At 40.0% G+C, this 20,717-nt stretch overlaps 1 protein-coding gene across 2 annotated transcripts in view; it reads right to left on the bottom strand.

Moving 5' to 3' along the window:
* The window catches only part of ARHGEF10 (Rho guanine nucleotide exchange factor 10), a 111,780-nt gene extending 92,611 nt beyond the window's left edge, over positions 1-19,169 (bottom strand). For both annotated transcript variants that reach the window (XM_066547288.1, XM_066547289.1), the window contains exons 1-2: positions 19,095-19,169; positions 6,414-6,489 (exon numbers count right to left, since the gene is read on the bottom strand). In XM_066547288.1, coding sequence (XP_066403385.1) covers positions 6,414-6,450 — 37 coding nt within the window. In that variant the 5' untranslated portion in view covers positions 6,451-6,489; positions 19,095-19,169. The remainder of the gene's footprint in view (positions 1-6,413; positions 6,490-19,094) is intronic.
* Positions 19,170-20,717: the final 1,548 nt, after the last annotated feature.

Below are 20,717 nucleotides of genomic sequence, written 5' to 3'. Positions count from 1 at the left end.
GGGAGAGTCTTCTCCCAAAAATGTTTAACAAGTATGTTTTCCTCAGATTACTAGGCATAGTTTCAGTTCCTGCATGCAGGAAAAGCAAGCAGCACCTAATAAATGTCTCATTCAAAAATTCATACACTTTATTTAAGTTATTGTAATACAGACAAGCTTTTATCTGAGACAAGCTCATGCACAAGGTAAGAGAATTATAACAATTTATAAAAAAGTGAATCTTTCTGTAAACTCTAGAGTAGAATCATTACAGAGGCTTTAGGCATGGTTAGTGAATATTTATTGAGTTCAGTGAAACTGAAGTAAAAAACTTCAAAAATCAAAAAATGTCTCAGTTCTTTGCCAGCAGTTTATTCCAGCCAGCTAATGGTAGATACAAGTCCTAAAAAGGCAAAAGAAGTATAGAAAAAAATAACTCACCCTCTTCTTACATGTCGGCTCACTGAAATTAAAATTTCAGAGCTTAGTTTCAACTGTTCATTGAAGGAATACCCAAAAATCAGCATAAATTCCTTTACAATTTTTGGGGTTTCTAAAAGCAATCCACACTAGTTACCAATCAACCAACAGTAGTTACCACCAACCAAGGATCAAGTTTTGCTGCAATCCCCTGAAAGGCCTTTATCTCATCACCAACTACTCTTTCTGATTAACGTGACTGGGCCTTGTCCCTACACAGACCTAGCAAGTAAAGTCAAGTCACCTTAAAGAGCAGCTGAGTAAACAGGAAAAAAACCCAACAAAACAACTACATCTTATTATCTAGAAAGAAAACACCAAATATTATCAAAGAAATGAAGTCACCCACCAAGAAATCCAGAACAGTAACATTATTTAACATGTTCTAAACATCTAGCAAAGTTTTTACCATTTTTCTTCATAATAAAAGAAGATATAATTACATCTATGTATACTGTGTTTTCTTTGTGGCTACTAAAACCAAAAATAAGCTATTTATAAACCTATTTATTTTCTATTTTTTTGTTTTTTCCAACACACAAATATACTTGGCTAGAAGAAAAAATACATAATTATAAGTGACATGTGACACCATAAATGGTTTTTGCAAAGGGAATTTTCTTGTTACTCTTCATTACACAGCTTGTCTGAATTGTCACATAAAATAATTAATCCTTACCTTAAACAATGCATTGTCCTTCATTTACTGAGAGAAATGTGACCTTTAGAAATAAATAAATTGTTCTGTTACAGATGGGATGTCAGAAACCAGCAAGCTATTGCCAGTTTCAAAAACAAGGAGCCATTCATAACTACAATTCATATTCTGTTCTCATTCTCCTGAAATCTTGGCTCCCTTCTTACAATCATTTGTAACTGTCTGTATGCTGAAAATAGATACCTAACAATATTGTTTAGCCCAAGACCAACTCCCTTCGTATCTGCAGCTTAATTTAAGCAATGCCTTATTTTCCCAACCGCAGTAAATAAATACAATCTTAGGGTCTTCAATATTTTGTACTTTCTGAAACTAAATCATAAAACATACAAGTGCTTCTCTTGTTGATATTAAAAAAAGCCCAATTTAACCACCTCTTGTCTCAGTCACAAAATTAGCTGCTTAAAACTGTTAAAACATAAATAAACTATGAATTTTTTCACTAAATAGTAAAAAAATAGTAACTAAATAGTGTGAGATACATATAGGATACAGAATAAAAAGCAGCTCCTCTGGCAGAGAAACACAGTCATCTCTACAGCAAAACACAGCAGCTCACCAGCAGCTCCTTATTAAGAAAATAGGTTTTTTTTATAAGTTGGTGGGTTTTTTGTTGAGTTTCAGTTTTTTGGGGATGGTGGGGTTTTTTTTGTTTGTTGGTGCGGTTCTTTGTTTTAGGGTTTTTTTTGGTTATAATATGTAAGGTCATCCCAGCGGAAACTTTTGTGAGAGCACAGTTCACAGTTCAGTTATGAGAGCATACTTCACTCCTACCCAAGGACTCAGGCCAGACTTCCTTCTCAGGAACAGAGGAGCAAGGACTATTTTAGTGTCCTGGCCCTGACAGGGAAACAACAAAAAATAACTGCGGAAAGACACAATCACAGCACTCAGCTGCATACAGGATATCCAGATTTAAGTCCTTGGTCTCCTTGTTCTACATGTCTCCATATCAGGAGCAAAGAAATATCCCACTCATAGGTCTAGAGAGGTGATTTTTTATACAAAAATGTGTACAAAATAGATGTCTATGAGATATTTTTAGTCTACCACCAGTTTTAGAAAAAACAACTTCATTTCAAAGAACATCTTAAATCCCAAATTTCAGCATGACAAGGCTTCTTATCTAGCTTTACCCAAGGAACTGGGGACAGCGGTGTGGGTGAGTGAACATCCAGCTCTCCATTATACTTGGTCCTTAAGGGCACCTCTCATACTTCTCAAATGAAGATGATTCCCTCTCAAGGTAGAAAGAATCGTTGGCAATACTATGCATTCAAATTGATTCTCACAATGTCCTTGTACAAACACTGAAATTTCAGTATTTCACTAAAATTTTAATGCATCATTTATGTTAATTTTCTATAAATGGGAAACAAAGAAAAGTACACTCAGTATGAGGAAATACAACCAATGCTTTCCAACAGTTTTCACAGAGAAATCATCTGAGGCATAGTGCTATGTACTAGAAAGAGTGAGAAACAGACATATTTAGAGACAATGAAACTAAACCTCCTTGTCACAGAAAGTACCCTCAGTTTCCTTTGGGCAAGAAGCTGTTTCTCAGGCAACCATCATGCCAAGTAAACACACACAGGTTTCCTTTGAAAACACGCTCTGATAAACGCCTCTAAAGCCCTCGCTTCAAGAAAAGGGCTTCCACTTTGCAAGATCACCAGATATTCTCCAAGTAGAGGAATGACAAACTGCCAGACATGACATCTCCTAATAAAGCAGTAACTGCACAAGTACAGGCCATCCATCACACGTAAACACCACCCTAACATTAGCAACCAGCCTCCAGTCCCAGTTGTTCAGTGTGATGGTAAGTCCTGTACACAACAGACTCAATGGGATGCCACATTCTTAGAACTACCAGCTTTGTAATTCCTCCCTCCACAGCCTGCAGTCCACAGCATATCCTCTTCTTGTCTAAATGTGTTTGGTAAAGGACACTCCATTACAGCAATCAATTAAAAGCATAATTACAACTTACAGCCACGATAAGATCTGCCATTTTCACTTAGCTTTCAAGAAAGGAATTTTCTGATGACAGAACAAGAATCATCCTCTATTTTATTTCACAAGATAGCCATGGAATTCTTTTATGTAAGAAATTCTAAATACCTGCACTTCACACCTAAATTCATACGTACAGACACACTAAAGAAGGGAACATAAGCTAGCACTATCATTGCAAGTATCCATTTTGGAAGTACTTTTTTGGATTTTACTCTTAGCTAAGGAAGCCTTTGCATTTACCCCACTCCAACTGCTCCCTGTTTACTAAAACATATATTCCCTCAACATACACTGACAAAAATACTAGGAAATTTTTAATCATGGCTTGAAGAAGAAGCTCTTTTTAAAGAACTCCAGAGGACAGAACACACAGTAATAATTTTTCCAAGTTACTCACTACTTGAATTTGCTCTGAGGTAGGAAAGGTAACCAGCACAGACTTGTCACTACCTGATTAGCAATGCATGAATGGAATGTCCAAACACTTCTGAACAGAAAAGTTGCATAAGCAGAATAAATTAAAACAAATAAAATATGTTACATTCCATTCTTTTATCACATGTCGTTTTTCCTTACCGAGTAGTGGCAGAAGCAGCTTCACTATTGACATTTACTGCACCTTAACTTAAGGTACAGATGGCTATGGCTAATGAAAACACATTATTTAACCTTTCATCTTTTTTCTTGCAACATCCCCATGACAAAGATGAAGGTTTACTACTATTTTTCCCCTTTGCATGCATTAAAAAATTGATAAAAAATAAGTGTGGAGAACTTACATGGCAAACCATAGAACAATTAATCATCAAGAATAAAGCTGAGATTTATAGTGCAAGGTATACACTTGTAGAAAGGAGCCCACATGACTTTCAGCACTACAGCTATCTTTGTTAGGACAAAAAATAAGTAAACAAAAAAATTCCCACAATATCCTAAGAACTTTCTTTTTAAAAAAGCAATTTATTTCATCCGTGGCCCCAGTGTGGGATTTTAGAATCATTATGCCAAAAGTAAGAATTTTTTTTAATGGTGTAGCAAAGGGTTCTGCACCCAACAGGAATCTCATCCCACTATGAGCTCAGAAAACCCACCCATGTGCCCACTGTCCAAAGGCACTGACAGATGCTGCTCACCCCTCCTGAACAGATACATGAATGGCCACTGTATATGCAGGCAAAATAAGCCTTCGTTTGTCAGTTGTTATGTGTATTTGCTGTCATACTTGGCCCTCAAATCCTCACCTCTTTTCCACCTGCAAAACAGGTAATGAGAATTAGCTAGGTAGTGAACTAAAATGTCTTTTAGTGTCATTATCACTGATAATCCCTTTCATAGGTTTTTAAGAGAGTTAGCAATGGCAAACTAAAAAAGTATACATGCTCCACTAGTTTCAGAAAAGCTTTTTCAGATGAGAGAGAAATCACAGAATATTCTGAGCTGGAAGGGACCCATAAGGCTCATCAAAGTCCCACTTCTGGCTCTGCACACAGCCACCCCAGAATAATACCATGTGCCTGAGAGCATTAACCAAGCACTTTTTTAACTCTGTCAGGATTGGTGCTGGTCTCTGGGGGGCCTGTTCAAAATCGTCCCCCTGCTCCTTTCCCCTCCGCTCTCCAAAAAAAAGTATCAATTGATATTGATGCAAGATTAGGTATAACAGAATCTCAATTTATGTTAAATAAATCTAATCCCAGCCTCTTAAGAACTGACATGTCTGAAAATAAGGACATGATACACATAGTTCTACATGTCACAAAAACCTTTGCCAAGAAAGAACTTGAATTCTGGAAGTGCACTGAACTGCATCACCCTGAAATCCTGTCAGAGCATCTATCCCACAGCTGAAATGCTGCACAAAGTTGGAGCTGTTGCCGCAGTTATTGGCTGTCTTTGAAAAACGGCAGCCTCTGCTCAAGTGGAAATATTGATTCCTTAGGGATGGCTCTTCCCCTACAGCACTACACTGCTTTGGAGATGGATTATCCCATAGAGATAGTTTCACAGTAACTGTCACTAAACAAAACTGAGCTAAATTCAGGGTCCTGACCACATGGATTAGGACACGGACAGCCAAGGAATTGCTGCCAACAATAATCTAAGTGATATCTCAGAGCATAAATGAAACTGCCAATAATGTTGGCCAGAAATCTAACCCATTAAAAGCTGATTTCACAAGTTTCTGCTTCTTTCACACTCCCAACTCCCTGGGCAGTATCTAGTAACAGACCTCTATCTGAGGCAGTGCCTAGAGAGAAAGCAGTTCTGATCTAGAATGACAATTCCCAAATTCCCAAAGAGTTACAGCTGAATAAAACTAAGATTAAATTTGTTTTTATACTCAAATGGCTTCATGTAAGTTCTGTGTGAACATTAAGTGAAATGTCTTACAGGTAACAATGTATATTATTTTTATATATTAATACATACATCTATCAACATATATAATAAAGTGCAAGTCCATAAGTAATATTGTCCTATATACAGAACAGATAATATTTTACAGAAAAATCCCTATCTACACAAACTATAATAGCAACTTAACTGAAATAAAAGCGGGTTCAACCACAGATCTCCATAAATTCATATTTTGGGATGACCAGAACAAGGACATAATACTTCTATGAAGTCTCTCAAAATCCAGCTACCAAAAGCCAAATCCTGTTAAGTATTAAAATATGTAGTAGCAAGCACTACACAATTATGTGCTTACAGGATAAAAAAAGCACCCTATGCAACGTTTTCTTTGAGCAAAACCACAAAAGGCAGTGAGACAGTGTCTTTGTAGATCCTACCTTTGTGCCCTCAGAAACCTGGGATACACCAGAGGCCATCCAGCCACCAGGATACAACAGGCAAGGGGCACTGAGTGTTAACCTTACACAATGAGCCCCTTAGTCCAGCATCCATAATATTCTTCTGTGTCTGTGCTCTGACTACAAGGAGTTGCCATAGAAAACACATATTTTGGAGCAAGGACCAATTGCTCCAATGTTTTTTCCCATCATGTTCTAACTACACCAGTGAGTGAAGACCAAAAACAAGAGAGGGTAGATGACAGGAGCTCATGTTTCAACAGAATACCATGGGACCAAGCCTTAGGGTGATATGGGGAAAGGGAATGCTTCAGAGGTAAAATCACTGTGCCCATGCTGGAAAGATAAACAAATTCTTAGAGAAAAATTGGCCTTAAACTCCAAACTATTTCAATTACCTTCTGGTGGTGGTGGAGGGAAATCCTCTGTGTCCATTCTAGTATATCCACCGCACCTTTAGCAGGCTGGAAAATTCTGCAAAAATGAAGGGAACATGTTTTTTAGATGAACACAATTTCCAAATATTGAGACACTCCTTTTCAATTTGGCCAAGCTCATACCTATTAGCTAATACCATTACAGAAGAGAGGAAATTTGCCTGGCTTCTTCCTTCAATATGAACACAGTCCAAATTTTTATGTACTCAGCCCTCAGTATTGGAGCCAATTCTTTTAATGATCTCAGTAAACCAGCTGAAGAAAGACAAAGTTTTTAAACTATTTTGTACTCTGCAGTTCCCACTGTGACAATCACAAGGAGATTACTAAAATATGTTATTTCAATTTCTGTTTGGAGTATATAGTCCATGGCAAAATATTCATGAAGGGGTGAAGGATAAAAATTCTAGGAAGCTTATCAGTTTTCATGATGCTTTTCTCTATTCAGCAATCAAAAATAACAAATTTTAACTATATAGTTTGTACACAGCTTCTTTCCATTGTTTTTTGTTCTGCTAATCTTAAAAATTCTGCTTGATTACCTTTACTTCCACTTTTCCTAAGGAGAGTGAAGTACTAGCGAGCAACTTCCTGGGGATCTTTTCTTTCATCTTCTTTTCTCAAATGCCATTGATCTCATGTTTTAAGGAAAAGAATAACTCTACAAAGCATTCCCCTACTTTGGTACTGAATATTCAACTGAAGAGAGCAAAGCCCAGAAACCATAAGAGCCATCATCCCGCCTTCCCCAAAATGCTGCTAAATAGTGACATTTCAGTACCATCCTGAAGGAAAACATATTGTACTAAGCAAAGCACACACTCTGCCCCCAGCCCACTTTCACTCTAACTCAACAGAAAGCATGTCAGAAAGACAGATTTTAAAATAGGGCTGAGGAGGAAAAGTAAGTTTCCAAGAGCTGCAAAAGACAGTGGAAGAGCCAATGCTGAATTTTCTGTCCTATTCTTGAGTGGCCCGTAGATGTTCATCTGAAGAAGTTACCTCTTCTGCTGGCAACAAAACAACCCAAGCCCTTGGAAAGTCTCCACAGCCCAAATATGTTAAGATTAAGTTGAAGGAGACAGTGAAAATCAGGGTACAGTGGCAAAATAATAAACTAAATGGATTGGGATTCAAAGGTCAAATCAATTGCCCGAAAAAGTGGCAGTGAATAGAAAAAAAAAGCTTCAAAAAAGGATCCAACCCTAGGAGGCACCAGGCAATTTACCTCCCTAGCATTAGGTTTGCAAGGGTGAATTATCAGGACAGATGTGCCAGGAAGGATAACAACTCTGGTAGCACAAGATCCTATTTTGATGAGACAATTCATAACAACTTCATTTACTAAGCATATAAAATTTCCTTTTAAAGTGTCTTAAGCTTTGGTAACTCTTAATCCAGTTCTAGACAAAATCAATAGCTTCAGAGTCAAGGCTCAGAAAGGATTCACCCAACATCTGTCAATAACACAATGAATTCCATGATATGCTTTCACTATACAGTGCTCCTTCTAAAGCTTCTCTACAGTTTATATCTGCAGAGCTCCAAGGCGTGTTCCTGCTTACAGATGTCTGGAATGCATCCTGCCACACCAAAACTGTCAGCCAAAACAAGTGATAGTTATGGTTTGAAGAAATGGCTATTTTCCTGAAATTTTTTTAAGCTGCTCGTGACTGGGGCATAGGTTTTCAAGTGTGACACATGTAATACCAAGCAAACCTCTGAAAGTGAGTCTCAACACCTTTTCCAAATGCATCTTTAAGAGAGCAGCTAAAAGGATTTCAGAATGATTTTTTTCTTTAAATATATGATGGAAGCTTTTAAAAATCTATCAAAGTTAACTTCCAAAAATTATTTTTTAAAATCAATTCCTTTCTTACCAGCAAATATTAACAAGACACAGAGCTGAGCCATGGAGCTTGATTTCCATTTTGATCTAGCTCTAGTGACATTCTTCAAATTACACAAGAATTGTGTGAAAGAAGGACACAGACCCAGTGTTGGAGTCCTACCCACTGACCTGCTTGCTCCCATCTGAACAGTGCAGTTATTCACAAGAAGAAAGATACACTTTCTCCCTTAAGAATGCCTCAGGGGTTGATTTATCCATTACATTAACTCATTTTGAAGCTTCACATATTTTTCACTACTTTTTAGATGCTGAGAAAAACCCTGCAGCAGGAAAGAGGTTGTGCATTACAGATTGCATTAATACCCTCCAAAAAGAAAATAATAGCCATATTATGTAGCAGACAGTACATTTATGAATGATCTCTAACAGCACCATATTTCAAAGAGAAGTTTTTCACTCCTCTTTTGAGAGGCAGGGGAACTAACTCAAAGATGTTTAAATCAAGATTAAGGCAGACTATTTAATTTTACTAGCAGCATATGGTACATTTGCATTTGTAGCTCAAGAGCTTTTCCCATTGATTCTCCTGCTAACAGAGTTACACAGCACAGCTTACAGGTGCATTTAGACAATAATCATGAAAATCAAAGCTCAGATTAAGCTGAAAGGGACTTCTGAATGTTCTGTCATACACCCAAGACAGGTGTTTTCAGAATTAGACCAGGTTACTCATGGCCTTTGTCCCCCCAAGTTATGAAACCCCCTGAAGCTGGAGGTTTCACCACCCCCAGAGCATCCTGTTCCTGAGCTTAACCAGAAAGTCCAGGAAGAGTTTTTCCTGCGAGCCCAACTGGAGCTGGGCTGCAGCAGCTTGCAGCCATTGCCTCTCATCCTCCTGCTGTGCAGCCCTGAACAAAGCCTGGCTCCACCTTCTTTCCAACACTGCCTTGGGAAGTAGAAGACTGCAATTCAATCCCCCTTACTCCTTTCTTCTCAAAATGACACAAACCCGGTTCCCTCAGCCCCTCCTGACCTCTTCCCACCCCCAACCGTAGCAGTGGCCTTTACTGGACTTGCTCCAGTTTGCTAGTCCCTCACTTGTACTGGGGCCTCACAACGAACACCAAATTCCAGATGCAGCATTGAGAGCACTGAGTAGATGTTACTTGGTTTAACATAAAATTATATTTAAAAAAATAACAGCTTTTAAGACACAGAATATTAAGATTTTGTTACAAAGGTATTTAAAAAACTGCAAAAAGAAAAAATCCTCATTAAACATGAAACACATGTGTTATTATATTAATGCATATTTCATAATAAAATTATGAATATGAATAAATGAACAATTGCCCTGACTTACTCAAAATTTCACAGAGGTTATAAAAATATGGAGCTCTTCTCCCCCATGTAACATTATTTTCTCAAACATAGTATAACATCTGTTTAATGACTCAAAGTTCACCCGTCCAGGCTCCACAGCAATCACAGGAACAAGGGGACAGAAAGAAGCTCTCAGAGTTACTTTATTCCCCTTGGCATCCAGATGTGAAAGGAATTCACCTGACCTGCTGCTCATCACCTTCTTTGCTTTGGATGTGGGTAGAGATAGCAGTGACTGCTGTGGGCCACAAAGGTGGTCTGCAGATTGTCTCCTTTCCTTGTCCTGCCCCCATATTTCCCCTATGTGTCCCACATAGAGCAGACACAGGGGGAGAGGCCAAGGAGCCCCTGGGCACTTTGACAAAAGGCAGGTGACCCACTCTGGTCTAAACATCAGCCCTCACTTCCAATGTCTACTTCCTGATGTTTTCATCCAGTCCTTTCCTGCCAAACTGTGAGGAGGAATGGCAATTCTTTCTCATATTTAAAGATAGTTTTCCAATTTTTTAAGTTCCCACTTTACCTATCCACTTACACCTGAACCAATCTACATAGGCAAACCCCAACTATTCCAAGCCTACAAGACGACTGTTAAAAAAAAAACCCTACCCATAGCACAATAGCATGCTTTTATTCCAGATGTTTAGCTAGTAACTTCCTAAGTTTGGCACTAAAAATCAGGAATAATCATATGAAATGCATGCATTTTGAAAGAAAAAAACCACAACAGGTCTCTTATTATACTGCATTCCTGAGCAAGTTTGCAATGCTTTCTAAATTTTAAGTTGACATGTAAGGAAAAAAGAAAACAAATTAAAATGCCACATTAAAATCAGATGTTCATGGGCCATGTTTCTAATGCAGGGAAGTCTCCCACAGTTAAAGCAGTCAGATCTCCAATGGCACTCACACCAGAAATGAAAATCATCCAAGTGTAAAATGGTCCCTAAGGACAGCTCCCAACACTTCAAATTTTCCACCAGCTACACTCACCTTTGACCATGGAAGCTGGTACTGAAGGAAGTGAGAGTCTGTGATGTTCACAGCAGACCTCACAAACTCAAAGTGCTAATACCTGCAAAATCTATGAGACTCAAATTCTGATTCCACAGCAAAGGGCAGTTTCAGTAGTGAAACAAAGGCAAAGACACCTTTATACTTATCCAAAGACTATAGAAGAATGTCAACATTCCCCTTTGAGACTCAGTTTTCCTTTCTCCTAACCTCTGGTAAATCCTTTTGCCTCCAGGACTAGGCTTCTCAGCTGTGTCTGCATATCTGATTTTGTTCAATGATTTCCTCTAATTGTGGGACAAACAACAGACTACCAGCTCTCAGCTGAAGGATTACAAATACTGATCAACATCTGCATTTCCACTTCAACAAAACTATTTTCCAACAGTCACCACTTGTGCAGAAGTCAGAATGTAACAAAAATGGGACCGGCACAAGCTCTGCCAAAACTACAAGGCAGTGCAGCATTCAGACCTGGGGGCACATCACTTATGTGCTGAATTCCCAAAGGGCACTTTTTGCTGCCAAGCTATCTCAGCTCTATCACCCCAAGAACTGTAATGGTGACTCACACACCTTCTCTTATGGGTGTGTTCACTGGAACTGCAGCAACATCAGGATTCTTCATTCTTAACACTGCAGAGAGAATGAACATTTTATAATAGGAAACAGAAGCTGAATCAAGGAGACTGATTTCCAATAAACTGTGACTTGTGGAGAGAGCTTAGTCCAAGCAGAAATGCAATGTCTCTGAGAAAGCCTGGAAGTCTAAAAACTAAGCTAAAAAATAACATCAAAACAAGAAAACTTGAGAAAGTAAAGCCCCTGAATGTCTAAAATCCCTTTGTGGCCACATCACTTAGTGAATATTGCTGTATAATGCCCAATTGAGTCTTCTTCCACCCAGAACTACAGAATTCCCATTGGGAGTTAAATCTCACTGAAATTTGATATGAAGACTCTTCCAGCAGTGCAGAGAAATAACAACATAGAAGAAGGCAGAAGGTAGAAGGTAATTTCCTAATTTTTTCCTCCTGTAGCTCAAGAAGGATCTCTTACAGACAGAAAAAATAAAAAGTGATTGTACAATTTGTTCTCCATACAACCTAAGAAACATAGATTGTAAATTTTTTAAGAGGCGTCTACAGTGAGTATGAATGAAGCAGCCATTTATATTATGGCAGCTTCCCATCCCACGTTGTAAGCCATTAAAAAAGTCTGTATCAAGACCAGATCATTATTTCTTTTCATGTATATTTAGTTTTATTAATAGCTAAGAGTCCTTCCCCTCTACAGATTATTATTGCAAGGCAAGTTACAGAATCACTGCTTGACAGATTCATTCAGGTTGGCAGGAGGTCATGTAGTCCAACCTGCTGCCCCAAGCCAGGTCCACCGCCAAGTGAGACCAGGCTGCTTTATGGACTGAGATACTCTCAGTAGGTAAGAATCTAAAGACAGACTGCACGACCACGTCAGACATCCTGCCACCTTGCTTTGTTGTCCTCCTAGAAAGAAAACATTGCTCTTCTATCTAGCTAGAACTACTCCTACTTCAGTTATGACCACAGCCTGTGGTCCTGCCCCCTTCCTCATAGTCTGCCAGCTGGTGGGAGCACACCGCCAGGCCCCCATGAAGCTTCTTTCTCTTCCAGGGCACTGCTGCCACTCCCTGACATTGTAGCAGCCTTGTGCTGAACTTGCTCGGTTTTATCCACATCTCTCTTGTACTGGGGTGAGGTGTGGACACAAAACTGGATGTGTGTGTGCATACTGCAGGTGTGGTCTGACAAGTGGTGAGTGAGAGGAACCCTTCCCCTCCAAGGAGACATTCCTTCCCAGGTGTGTAACCTTACCCTCCTCATTGCTGAATTCCACAGAGCTCTTTCGAGCCAGCTCCTCCCATCTGCCCAAGTCCTTCTGAATGACAGCCTGAATCTCAAGCACATCCACTGCCCACCCCTTTCCCCCACTTTGGTGTCACTTGCAAACTCCATGAGCAAGGGCTGGTGGACTTCCACTTCACGCATAACATTAAACTGGACACATCCTATGGTGGACAGCTGGGGCTCTCCACTGGTTACCAGCCTCAAGTTACAGCCAACCAGCCACCTCCAAAACCAACCTCCAAATCCCACCAGGCTTCCACCCATCAAGCAACACACCCACCTAGATCACAATCACATTCTGCAAAAGCAGAACCTTGCTGAATCTAACACAAGAATATGATTTTATTAAGCTCAGTAGCAATAGATTTACTTTATAAATAGAAAAGCCATGACTTACAAATGTTTGTGGAATGAGAGGAATATGCATAAAAAGGGAAAGAGGTTTCCAAACATGCATTTAGGACACTTAACTTTTTAGTAAATGAGCCTTGCTCCTGTCTTTTATCCTGGCAACTATGTGAATACCCAAAGTAAGAAGACAGGCATCACCCCAGAATTTGCAGACCATCTGGGAGGTCAAGAGTACTGTAACAAATTGCAAGCCTCAGAAGAATTAAAAGGGAGCACTGGCATCATATGCTTTAAATCAAGAATAATCTGTTTTTCTTCTGTGCCACACAAACTAGAAAACTGCATCACTGGGTCAAGACAAAGATCCTTCATGTCCCACACACAAGCAAAATAAAACCATTAATATTAAGAGCATTTTTCTTAATTAGTGCTATAATTTGACAGTAATCAAGCAACTTCATCTGGAAAAGCAATCATATTTCTGCAATTTCCCTTTTTAAATTTAATTCAGATTAGTCCCTTTCCATGCTGGATATGAAGAATTACCTTAATTGGAAATATCCTCATCAAGGTTTCAAATTTTTAATTAGAGAAGATCCTCATATGCTGCAGTACACTTCAATTGTGATGTAAAACTATGCAGGGTTTAGCTGCATACATATTATTATACCTCTGTAATTAGAATTATGAAGAGAGTTTAGAAATGCTTTTTATTAAAAATGCACCAAAATATCATTTAGTATAGTAATCCTGATCAGCCTTACATGTAAAAGACAGGAATTTTGTCAAAGGGAGGGTTTCATTCTGCAGCAAATCAAGGTCTTAACTTGCAAAAAAAAAAGCCATGGAAATGTTATTTATGGATACAGTAAATAAAGCATTTTTTCCCCTTCAACTATACATTAGTCAGACATTCATTACAAAACCAGAATGTCTTGTTTCAACTTGCACTAAATCCATGCATCCTGGTTTCACATGGCATAGGTTGTCTTTCAAGATACTGATGACAACTGATGAAAATTTCCACCAGAAGCTATTTCCAATGATGTAAGTGAAAGGATACCCTGAAATGAATATTCAGTTACTACTGCTGCCTGCAAACCAGGTCTTGACAGAGACACTTTACCTAAACATTTTCAGCTCTTTGGGTACTACTGTCCTTGGAAAAGTAACCATGCTGTTTCTCATTGAGGACAACTCATTCTATCTGATCATTAGAAAATCATCCAGTTGAACAAATGTGTTTCATCTGATGAATAAAATTATTAAGAATATAAACAGAATCTTATTACTAAGTTTCAAAAATATATGGACTAAAATATGGAAATATATTTCTAATAACCAAGTTAAAACACGTGCTCTAGAAAAATAACACTATTTTCATTGATTTTCTAACACCAAAATTTTATTCAAATAAATCAGAAATCAGGTAATACAGCTGCAAAATCATTAATTACAGGAAGAAAGAAACATAGTAATAGCACTTGCAAAGAACAGCCCTTGTCTTCAAAAAAATGTATAATGGAAGCTAGATTCCCACAGAAGTGTAAGTTCTGCATCTAGTCCAAACATCAGCACTCTTCACTCTTTCCTTGATTTGGAAATTATCTAGTAGACATCTTTCCTCTCAACCTTCTACAATCTGAAAGTGAAGTTTTTAAAACTCAAATTAGTCAATCCGTGGTTTGCACCAATATTGAATACTAAGCATGAAATTGTAAAAGGACACTGAAGATGAGACTGGGAACGCTTTAGAAAAGTGAAAAATATAAAAACAAGAGACATAAGGTCAAGACTCACTGTGATCCTACCAGGAAATCTAAATATTGCCATCTACTTCTCAGTATGTTATTAGCCCATTTTACAGATGAGGAAATAACGTTTACCCTCTTTCTTGGAAGTTTTTGAGATGCACAGTCTATATCTCAAAGGAAAAAAGGTATTCATACAATTTCTGTAATTTTTTTAAGCACTTTGAGAAACAAGGGAGTACAGAAGAGAAACAAGAGTGACTTTTTGACCTTGAGCTTGGATCCTAACAGTTGACATTCATGGTTCAGTCCCAAGTAACAAGTACTGTACAGTACAGTAAGTCACTGAAACAGATTTTCCCAAGATAATGCCCCTATTCAGCAGCACATAAGTAGAACAATTTATTTTGCTCTGCTTAACTGCTTCACCCACACATTTGACATTAAGCTTCAGGCTTCCTGACTGAGCAGTGAACATGTAGGACATAATCAATGTTGTGCAGTTATGCATCACTTCCCACAGTCTTGCTGATTCAGGCATTTCAGAATAAACATGAATCAAGTTTTTGACCTATATACACAAGTTTGAAAACATTTTTTTCAACTCTTGCTTAGCATTACTTGTCATCACTCCCTTAAAAACAAGTTCTACTTTTACATATCCCTGGTTTCTAAATAACCTACAATATTTTGGTGCAAGTAAAACTCAAGATTCTTTACAATAAGAAGATGTCCAACAGATGAAAATCTCAGAAGATGTTAATAACAATGCAGCAGTTTTCTTCCATGGATATGTGACAGAAATTGAGTCACAATATTCTGCTCTGCAAACCACATGCACACACGTGCAGTGACATTACTGAGAAAGACAAAAAGAACACGAAGATATAGTTGTATAGATCCACAATGAGAATTCTGGCTTACCTTGCTCATTTGCCTCCTACCTCCCTCTAATAAGGAGCCTCTCTCCTTCATGATACTCCCAAAGTCTCCCCTAAGTAATTCTCACGCTTCAGTTTACGAACCAATCTCTGAAAATTTCCAAGCATCCAGGCTTACAGCTTTTCTACTCACTAAACTACTTCTAGATTCAGAAATGAATTTACCAATATTAATTTTCCACTAACAGATGTAACAATAAGAATGACATTGTATTAAGAGGAATGGGAGTGGGGGGAAAGTATCAGTAACAAATGCTGATTTTAACAAAATATGATCTTAGATATGAAAAACGCCTCCCTCATATGTTGTCAAATACACACAAAATGAAAGTCTAATTCATACCACTACCTATGAAAACTCATTTATCATTTCATTATAACATACAAAATGTGCAAAAAGTAAGAACAATTGCATTCACAGTGTTTAACACTGTAACTCCAAAGAAAGTTTCTCTAAGATACAACTGCCACAATAGATATTCCACAAGAAGCATCCAAGGATAGTCCAGAAATGCACTTACAGCTCAAAAAAACATCAGGAAGCTGAACTTACAGAAAGGTAGTTTAAAAAATACCTTTTAGAGACCATACAACAACTCCATGGGATCCCTTCTAACATTCTAAAGTAAAACTGTAAAATGGAAATACAATAAAGAAAAAAGTGAAATAGAAGTCACTGTACAAAAGTGGAAACAAAATTACTGTCCCACATAGTAAATTAAAAGAAAATTTGTACCTCACATAGCTCATTTCTCCATCACATACAAAATTGAGAACAGTGTACTACAGATGCACAAACTAACTGCAGCTCTGCACAACATATAAAGCTCAGTCTCAAAGTCTGAATCAAAATTGGTCCTCCTTCTTCTGGACTGCAGCTTTTGCTTCCTGGCTGCTTCAGAAATAGACTGAAGTTTATAAATTTTCTACATCAGATTCTAAAAATAATTTCTAATTTATATAGAAGCAGTTAATAGACTTCCTGTTTTACAAATAAGCAATGTGCTATTCCCAATTGCATTAAATTCCGTTAACAATTATGAAGTTTAACAATAGCCTTTCAGGTTTGTTGGCTTCCTTCAAATGTTTATAAACTATGCAGTGATTCCTAAACAGCTCAGGATCAATCGAAGAACTCCTCAGTTGTTGAGATTTCTTCACAGAATTATAGAATAGTTTGGGTTGGAAGGGACCTTAAAAATCATCCAGGTTCCAACCCCCTTGCCCTGCATGAGGCAGGGACATTTTCCACGAGACCAGGTTAGAGCCACATCCAGCCCAGCCTGGCAAGATAAAGTTTGCTTTACAGTATTCTAGTGTGGGAAAGGATTTTTGCCGTCTACTGATGAGCGAAATCATAGCCTATCGCGCTAAGCATTAGCACAGCTCAGGGTCAAAGAGAGCTCCTCAGCATGGAGGCAAGGAGGCAACCCCCTCTTCAGTACTTTAGTGTGCTCATAACTGGCCTGTCAGAGCCAATAGCACAAGACTTGTGCATTTGGCTCCCACATCTCAGAGCTGCAGCGCCAGACTGCACACACCCATCACGCAGCACTGGGGCTCCTCTCCATATCCTGTGGCTCGTCTCCATAGCAGCTCCTGAAGGGCAAACCCACAGGATGCTGCCAGGGCCTGACATTCAGCAGGAGGTGATGGACAGCCCATTGCTCAGCTGTCAGTCTGCTTCCTTTCTCCTACCACATCCATCTGTGGGTATCAGCCACAGAAGCCCCACACACTGGAAACCCAGTACCACCACAAGACACCTGTCATCACTCACGCAGTAAGTCACATCTCATGTACAATGCCACAGGTAACCTAAGGAATCTACAGAATATATTATAAAAATCTTGAAATCTGACTGTAAAGCTTCGGGAAATATCAGATTTCAAGGTAGTACCTAAAGAACTGCTGTTCATAACCAGATAAACACATGTAACTAGTTCATGGAATACTAAGCCTGAGGGTGAGAAAGGGAAAAAAAAAGACAAGATGGATTAAACAAAGCAAGTCAGACAGATTATCAAGATCAAGCAGATCACCCAAGTGAAAAGAACGAAGGGTGCATTGAAGAAAACAGCTGAACAGCCAGAACCTCTGCCTGAATAATGGGCTTGAAGCTGTAGGCACCAAACATGTCCCCACATTTAGGCAATAAACCTTTGTCTCCTGAGTGCCAACAGAAAATTTAAAAAATGTTATACTTCATTTCTACTGCAGAACAGATTGCTCACTGGGGTTCATCAAGCAGAGTGAGGGCTTTAGGAAAAATATATTTTATTTACAATTAAAATAGCCACAAACTAACACACGTTGGCAGAATCTCACTGTATTTATTTAGCATGAAACAGTTTTTAAGTAATATTTTTTATTTCCTGACTCATGAAAAAAAGACCCCAATCCTACACCTTTTTATGCTAAAAGTTAAACGGCAAGACTGAAACAAAAAGATGCATTTTATATTTCAATTAAACAACTTAAAACCTGCTAGCTCAAGGTAAAAGCCATGATCTTAGGATCTTTAGAAAAGAAAGGGAAAAAAATGAAAGAAAGAAGGATTGAAGGACTGAAGAAATATGTAAATGAAAGATGACAGAATTTAGGATGGATAAAATTGTTTGGGCCAAAAATACAAGCAACACCTAAAAATATTTAAAATAAGCCTTTGCTGTGGTCAAATTATTAGCAGCTGCCTTTCCCAGCACTTGGCACTGCCTCCTGACACAGCTTGCTCACTCACTCGTCCAGTGCATGACTGGGCAATCTTTTAAAGCTCTTTAGCTTACCCTGTAAGCGCAGGGCATCTCGCAAAAGCAACTACATGGTCTGGGATCACCACAAACAACTATGTAACTGCTCCAACAGCTGCACCGTTAATTACAAAGAAACCAAAGGAAAAAATACATAAAAGGACAGTGTTATTGTGAAGAAGTATTTTTCCCCTGTGTCAAGACAACCAATTTAATTGCAGATGCCAACTAAAAAATTGGTCGACACCAGCGTTGAAGAACGGGGAAGGAAAGGAACTCCAGCACCCACGGGAGTTCTATTTTCCATAGCCGTGTCCGTAGTTGATGGAGAGGGGAGGGAAGCTGGAGCCGGCGGCTCCCTACACCGCGGAACACCAAGCAGCGCACACACGAGAAACCCCCCGCGAAAACCTCGCGGAACAAACTTCACCACACTTCAGCAGCGAGAAGTTTGGCCAAGGCGCTTACGGACCCCTCGCATCCTCGGTTCAGTGACCCACCTGGCACGGGCAAATCCTATTTAGTGACAATCCCGCACCATGCGTGTCTTCCTCCCGCCCCAGCGGCTGCCGCCCCGGGCCCCCGCAGTCCCGGCGAGGCAGCCCCCGCCCCTGAAGGGCGTCTCCGCACCAAACATCGAGCCCACCCTCCGAGGACCAAACTTTCCGTGACAACACCGGAGCAAGGGCCCGGCGCGAAGCGAGCACCCACCTCCTCCACCGCGGCCGGAGCCGCCGCCAAACGCTCCGAGGCGGCCGCGGCCCGGCACGGCCCGCTCCGGCCCGCTCCGCCGGGGCCCCGGCGGCTGCCCCGCTGCCGGACACGTCACTCAGCCCGCCGCGGAGCCCGCACTGGCCGCCGGGCGGAGCTCCTGAGCGCGGCGGGAGCCGCCCGGCCCGGCCCGGCCCGCTCCGGCCCGGCCCGGCCCCGCCTCGCTGCGGCCGCCGCTGCCGTCAGCGCCTGCCCGGGGCCGCCGCTCCCGGCGCCCGCCCCCGCGAGGCCCGGTCGGATCCCGGTTGGCCCCGCCGGTCGGGCGGGTCGGGCCGGGGCGGGGCGGGCACCGCGTGTCCCCGGAGCCCGCCGCATTCCTGCCGCCGCACGTGACACGCCCCGGGGCGGGAGCTCATCCCGCCGCTCGCCCCAGACCCTGCGGGCGGGGGCAGCCCCGCGAGGCGTCGGGGAACGGGCGGAGAGCGGAGCTGCCCGGCTGCGGACACCGGGGGGGCAACCGGGGCTGGACAATTCGGCATACACAGCCTCATGCTCACGAATAGCCCCTGAACGCGCCAGGGTACAAACTGGGCCACGGCGCTATTTTGGATTTTAATCTCATTTATAACCAGAAATCCAGTAAGTTTTCAAATTAAATGCTATCTATAGACGCTGGCACATCATGCCGATTTTTTTTTTTCTTTTTGCATCCTTCTCGCATGACAGTCCTCACGGCGAGCATCTCTGCAGACCAGCACTGACCTGCCAACCACACAGCCACTCAAAGCCCGTGCCACTCAAGCATGGAATGCTTGTCCTGAGAGTAACACCAACCACTTGTACACTCAGCACTGACCACACCACTTAGTTAAAATATAGAAAACCTTTACAAGATGCAATCATTTTGCAAATGTGTGCATCACAATATATCCATGTACACATGTCACACTTCAATAAAAATAAACGCTCTTAAGTACATTAAAAATTCTTAAATAAATTATAAGTCATTACAACTATTCAATGTTGTTAAGTATTATCTGAAATCTTTGGACCACTTTTAAGAATAAAATCTTTGAGCTAAATGCTGTTCAAAGATCCATGTGTCATCCAGCAGTGATCCCTGCCTATTTAAGTAAACTCATTCTACAGTGAGTAATAAAATACACTCAGTAAATAGTAAATTCATTATCATTACAGGAAATCGTTACTAGAAAATGGTGGCATTTGACATTTGATTAATCCACCTTTTCCCTACATTTTCCCTTTGTCTGTAGTTTAACAACACAGATTTACAATTATCCAAGTATTTGTGTGGGTTCATACAGTCTGAATCACAAAGTTTTTTTAATTATTCCTCTCAAAAATGTTTCCATTTTCACAAAGTTATTTCTTTTTAATGCAGTTCATCATGACATTGACTCAAAATAGCTTTCATATAGATCTAATTGTCTTGTTTGCTGTGTAAGAAAGCAAACAAGACAATTGGGCCATACATCAAAGTTAAGGCCAGGAATACCATTATGGTGTTCAGTTTATATCCGAGACCTCTCAGTTCCATCAGAGACCATTTTATCCTGTTGTTTTTGTGATTTCTAAAATGTGTTACATTTCACTCACACCAAG

This window comes from Molothrus aeneus, chromosome 3 (genome assembly GCF_037042795.1).
Source record: "Molothrus aeneus isolate 106 chromosome 3, BPBGC_Maene_1.0, whole genome shotgun sequence".
NCBI classification, from domain to species: Eukaryota; Metazoa; Chordata; class Aves; order Passeriformes; family Icteridae; genus Molothrus; species Molothrus aeneus.
This window is presented reverse-complemented; position numbering and strand designations above follow the sequence as displayed.